Source organism: Ricinus communis, chromosome 7 (assembly GCF_019578655.1).
Source record: "Ricinus communis isolate WT05 ecotype wild-type chromosome 7, ASM1957865v1, whole genome shotgun sequence".
NCBI lineage: Eukaryota > Viridiplantae > Streptophyta > Magnoliopsida > Malpighiales > Euphorbiaceae > Ricinus > Ricinus communis.
The window spans coordinates 3852756-3858755 of record NC_063262.1 but is presented as its reverse complement, the minus strand read 5'-3'; the positions used below and the strand labels follow the sequence as shown (position 1 = coordinate 3858755).

At 38.3% G+C, this 6000-nt stretch overlaps 1 protein-coding gene across 1 annotated transcript; it reads right to left on the bottom strand.

The window, feature by feature from the left end:
* LOC8285625 lies at positions 1–1262 on the bottom strand. Its single transcript, XM_015722816.2, has 4 exons — positions 1126–1262; positions 877–991; positions 575–635; positions 1–472 (listed from the first exon to the last, which is right to left on the bottom strand). Exons 1-4 carry the CDS (start codon positions 1154–1156, stop codon positions 149–151), a joined length of 531 nt encoding a protein of 176 aa, XP_015578302.1. The 5' UTR covers positions 1157–1262; the 3' UTR covers positions 1–148.
* Positions 1263–6000: the final 4738 nt, after the last annotated feature.

The following is a 6000-nucleotide window of genomic DNA, read 5'->3' as shown; positions in this document are numbered from 1 at the left end:
TGATATTAAGATATTTAATTTTTATTAACAAATGAGTATGCTCCTCGAGCTCAGTTCGAAATGTTACAGACCAAACCAAGCTTGAATACAAATTTAGATTTGATTTTAAGCTCAAAATAAAGAGAAATGAATCAAGCCTAAAAAAGTATTAAGACGTTAGGGTTTGGCTTGATTCATTTACAGCTGTAGCCAAACCACCTACAAACATTTTTCTTGTAAGCTTGACAGAAATAAGTGCTGCTACTGTTGCAGCAGGCACAAACACCACATCAGGTACATATTTGAGTAACTTCAACTGGGGCACATTCTCTATCGCTTTCTTCGCTACCATGGCTGCCGGAGGTGTTACTACTCCTGTTACCATTACAGAATCGTCTAACTTGCTAAGATGGACGTACTTCTTCATGAAGGCAATGAAAAGTTCTTTTCTTTCAGGCTCTGATTTAGCATCTTTCCAACCACTAAAACATTCCTGTAATGAATATTTTGAATCACATGTATTGATTATGATAATGAAAAATAACTAATCATCAAATATTTGATTAATATTTCTTCTTTAAAGCTGCTGACTTACCTGTACATTCTTCCTTGAGGGTACATCATAATGCTTGCCGGGCAACGATGAGTTGAACGAGCTGTATAAAGAGTTGGTTTCACAGAACTATCATTCTTGTTAAGAATATTAAGAAAAAATAGCTACTCTTTTATAAGAAAGAGATACTCGGAAGGGTAAGTTGCACTGGTGCTTGTCATGTAACGCAGAAGCTCAAAGGGTTAACCCTGTTCTGTATTAAAATTTTCTAACTGTACCAAGAAAGAAAAAAAGAAAGGTAAATGTTTCACAGCTTGAAATGAGAACATGTCCGTTTGTCTTACCTGAATATATCAAGGATGGCAATGTGGAATTCCTCAAAGGTCTTAATATCTCTTTCCACAAATTGTTTGTAGAGTGTCCCCATAACAAACCCTACCATCTGGGTTGAAGGCAGCCCTTTGAAAAAGAATTTAAAATTAGGAATTAACTAATAAATTTTAGAACGAAATAAAGAAAACAAGCATGATGATGGATGGAAAGGGGTAAAAAAAGGAAAAGAAAAAAGAGTATGGGAAAAGATGATCACAAACCTTTTCCCATGAAACTCATGGCCAGTCCCATTCTGTAAAGTACTTGAACCCAAGTAGTTTAGTCACAGAATGGTTATGTACATATAAGTAAAGTGAAGGACAGAGATGGAGGCAAAGAAAGGAGGGATTTGCCTGTTGACTTGTTTGGTACAAGTAAGAAAAGTATCCTTTAATAGATCAATGTAATCCAACAGTTTCCTATATCAAATTGTGATTCCTATCTTGAAAGAAATTGTTAGCTTCATACAGGAGCCAGAAGAGGTGGTGGGTCTGAGCAAGTCCTTTAGATTATGCAATTCTGTTTCCAGAATTTTGGGTTACAAGCTTATGTTTGACAATGTACTGCCGTTCAGGCTTTTTTTATTTCCATTATAAAATGGGGAACGGCAATGAGAAGTTTTATTAAATTCTAGTGTTTGAAGTGCTAGTTTTCAGTGTAGAACAACAATAATTTTGCTGTTTGGGTTTCTGTTGAAGAACCAAACCCTAAGGCAAGATCACAGAGACCACAAGACAAGGACCAAAGGTCAAGGTCTCAGTTCTGTACAGCTTTCAAGCTGTACAGACATCTCATCACAGACCTTTGCAGCTGGAAAAATGGAGCAACCTTTCTTTTCTAAGGAAGAAAGGTCGCTTCTACCTTTCCCAGACTAGAAGAAGAACGTTGACATAGAGTATAGGGGGCCACTAAGTAGCTTAAGAATCGTTACCCCTCAGCATGTATATAACAGTTTATACTCATACTTATAATCTCGGAATTTTGCTTGTAAAAATCATCACAGATCAATAAAGCTCAATTTCTACATGGTATCAGAGCAGGATTAATCCTGTCATCACTTACCAACCCAACCTCAAAACCTTTTTCATCATGTTTCACAGTGATATCACAAAATTAACCAATACTGTGTCAAAAGCAATCAAAACTATTTCGAATGGTCAATGTCAGTTTACATCAGCTTAAGCGGCAAAAAAAAAAAGAAAAATTAGGGTTCATCACAGGAACTAGAAGCAAGCCAAAGCCAATCTTTATTAAAAGAAAAGAACTGGCACAAACCAAACAAGGGACTCGGACAAGCACGAGTTATGCAACTGAGGTACTAACCAGATGGGAGGAACTACAGAATTACCTCCCACCGATAACAGACCCAGAAGAAGTAAGAAGGAGAGTAGAACAGGACTTGGTGTATACTTATCTAGGGGGGTTGGATTCGAGCTACGAAGCTCTGAGGTCGCAAATTCTATTGTCAAGCAACCTCCCCAAAATCGACGTTGTCATAGCCATCATCCAGTAGGAAGAGACTAGACGCACGACTATGAGCACAGCCACTAGCCTCGACAACACAAAAAATAAAGCTTACCTCATTCATCTCTCAAACCCTCGAGAAACGGCTCGAGCGAAAGGAGCGCTTGCCAGCGTTGAGAGGTGCGACCACTACAAGAAGCAGGGACACTCTCAAGACCGCTGTTGGCACCTCCATCCTCATTTACGACTAAGTCTCAGCAGAATCGAGCAAGGAAGAAGTGGGGGGAGAAGAGAGAAAGAGGAAAGGAGAAGGTTTAGCGGCTTAGGCATCTTTAATGCGTCTAACCCTAAGGGTTATGACAAGATGTCTGGGTCGGATCGGGACTTAAGTAGCGGGTCGAATCTTTTTATTTGATCCGACCCGACTCGACTCCAACAATTAGGCTAACCCGGATCCGACCCGATTTGCACAGCAGACCCGACCCGGCAGAAAGTTTCCAATTCTCACAATTAATTTCTCAGCTCCAGTCCATTATTCAGCTCCAGCAACCCCATGGGTCAGGTTTAGTATTTAAAAATTACATAAATTCTTTAAAAAAATTCTCAAGATTGGATCATTGACTCCGGCACAACCGATCACATGATGTGGGATCCAATAAAATTATAAAATTTTGTACCTATAAATTTCCAACATGTGATCGTTGCCAACAGAGATCGAGCTAAAATCTCTAGCTTTGGCTCCTCAAATTTATTTCACAATAATATACAAGATATTCTTTTCTTACCTGATTTTAAATCTAATTTATTATCTGTTGGGAAAATAACCTTGAATTGTAATATTATATTCTCACCTACTACAGTGTTGTTTCAGGATTGAATCATAGGAAAGACGATTGGTGATGGATGTTTTGAAAATGGTCTGTACTATCTCACAAACTCCACTAACCAATGTCTTGTCTCGACTAGTCCAGTCGATCAAGGAATGTTGATGCATCAGCGGTTTGGGCATCCGTCCGATAAAATCTTAAACTAGCTTTTTTGTTTAAAATTAAATTCTAGTTGTTGTGACATTTACAAATTTTCTAAGCATACTAGGTTACCTTTCCCTTTATCTTCTACTGTATCTGAAAATATATTTGACTTAATTCACTCTGATGTTTGGAGACCTGCTCTGTCACTTCATACAATCATTTCAGATACTTTGTCATATTCATTGATGACTAATCCCGCACTACTTGGGTTTATTTGTTAAAAGGAAAAAACGAGGTCTTTACTTGTTTCCAGAACTTTTTTAATTTTATTCAAAATCAGTACAATGCTAAAATTAAATTTTTTTACTCAGACAATGACACTGAATACATAAATAAAAGTTTTTCCGACTTCTTTTCCAAAGAAGGAATTTTGCATCAAACCACCTGCATTTATACCCCCGAACAAAATCGGGTTTCTGAAAGAAAAAACAGACATCTCCTTGAAGTCACAAGAACCCTTCTCTTTCAAAATAATGTCCTAAATATTTTTTGGTCGAATGCCCTCCTAACTGCTACGTATCTCATCAACAGACCACCCAGCACCAAACTAAAAAATCTAAGTCCTCTAGAATCCTCAAAGGAAGAAAAATAGAATTAGGGCACATTCGAATTTTTGGCTGCATCACCTTTGTCTACATCAATCGCCACCATAAACTCGACAAGAGTTCAGTCAAAACTGTATTCCTAGGATACTCCTCTAAAAGAAGGGGTATAAATGCTATGACCCCTCCACTCACAAGACCTACATCTCTCGAGATGTGTCATTTGTTGAAAATGCACCTTACTTCACAAATGACCCAACTAAAAACCATGGGCCCCTTACCTTATTATTTCCACATAACTCTTCTTTTTTTGACAGTCAAATACAGGACACTCCACCATAGAGGGAGCCAATTTCAAAGGCAACTCCCGGGGCAACTTCTTCAAGGGGAAAGCATGAGCCATAAGAACAAAATGAGCCACAAGAAGAAATTGCCTTGCGAAGATCATCTCGACCAACCAGACCTCCTGCCAGGTTAAGGGACTATGTGTCCCACAAGGTGTCGTATCCAATTCAACGCTTCATTAATTACAATTCAGTATCAAATCAATATAAGGCATACCTAGGCAATCTCACAATACACATCGAACCCACATCTTTTTATGAAGCTAACTCTAATCCCAATTGGTGTAAGGCCATGAAGGAAGAGCTTCAGGCCCTAGAAAAAAATGATACCTGGGATATTATTACTCTGCCACCCAATAAAAAAACCTGTAGGGTGTAAGTGAGTGTATAAAATAAAGTACAAATGTGATGGTATAATTGAAAGATATAAGGCCAGGTTGTAGCAAAAGGGTTCACCCAAACCTATGGTATAGACTACCAGGAAACCTTTGTACCTGTAGTAAAAATGAGTACTGTTCGCATTCTATTATCTGTTGCCACTAATTCATGATGGAGTCTGTTTCAAATGGAGGTGAAAAACGCCTTCCTCCAAGGATCTCTAGACGAGGAAGTCTATATGACCCTTCCTCCAGGCCACAAGTCCTCATCAGACTACTCCTTGGTATGTAAACTCAAAAAGCCTATCTACAGATTAAAGCAATCTCCAAGAGCATGGTATGCCAAGCTAAGCCATTTTTTATTAAATATCAATTTTAATAAATGTGCCTTTGATTCCTCTATGTTTGTAAAACATACCCACACATGCACTATTATTAAACTAAAGTTAGGTCAACTATCATACTTTCTCGGGATAGAAATAGCCAAATCTCATAAAGGCTTATTCTTGTCTCAAAGAAAGTATGTTGTTGACCTTTTGAAAGAAACAGGAAAAATGGAAGTCAAACCTATAAATACCCCAATGGGAACTAATATCAAACTTAATTTGGAAGATGGAGATCCACTAGATAACATAGGTTAGTATAAACGTCTAGTAGAAAAGTTAATATACCTAACCATCACTAGACTTGACATTACTTATGCAGTAAGCATGGTAAGCCAGTTTATGCATGCTCCTTGTACCAGCCACTTGGATGCTATTGATAGAATTTTTAGATATCTCAAAAGCACCCCAGGTCAGGGTATTTGGATGAAAAATAACAACACTAGCTATAGTTGGTTTCTTTGATGCAGATTGGGCAGGAAGCTGTGACAGAAAGTCAACTCCAGGATTCTGCACCTTTGTAGGAGGAAATTTATTAACATGGAAAAGCGAAAAACAGATTGTAATTGCAAGATCAAACACAGAAGCCGAATATCAAGCCATGGCGTCAACAGCTAGCGAGCTCATTTGGATTAAACAAGTGCTTGTTGACATGGGAATAGAATGCAAAGTCCTGATGAAAATGTATTGCGATAACCAAGCAGCCAAGCACATGCTTCAAACTCTATTTTCACGAACGAACTAAACACATTGAAGTCGACTGTCATATCATAAGAGAAAAGGTCCAATCTGGAGAGATTGAGACCCCATTCGTCAGAAGTCACGAACAGTTGGTGGATATATTCACAAAGGCTCTGGATAAAGCAAACCACAAAAATCTTCTTAGCAAGATGGGTTCCATCAACTTATTCGAACCCACCTTGAGGAAGAGTGTTGAAGAACCAAGCCCTGAGGC

Excerpts from the sequence above, each read along its gene's own strand:
- LOC8285625 (XM_015722816.2), bottom strand. The coding sequence starts at position 1,156 with ATGGGACTGGCCATGAGTTTCATGGGAAAAG. Across the intron at positions 992-1,125 it reads CATGAGTTTCATGGGAAAAG|GGCTGCCTTCAACCCAGATG; the intron begins GTTTGTGATCAT and ends TCTTTTTCAAAG. Across the intron at positions 636-876 it reads GCCATCCTTGATATATTCAG|CTCGTTCAACTCATCGTTGC; the intron begins GTAAGACAAACG and ends CTCTTTATACAG.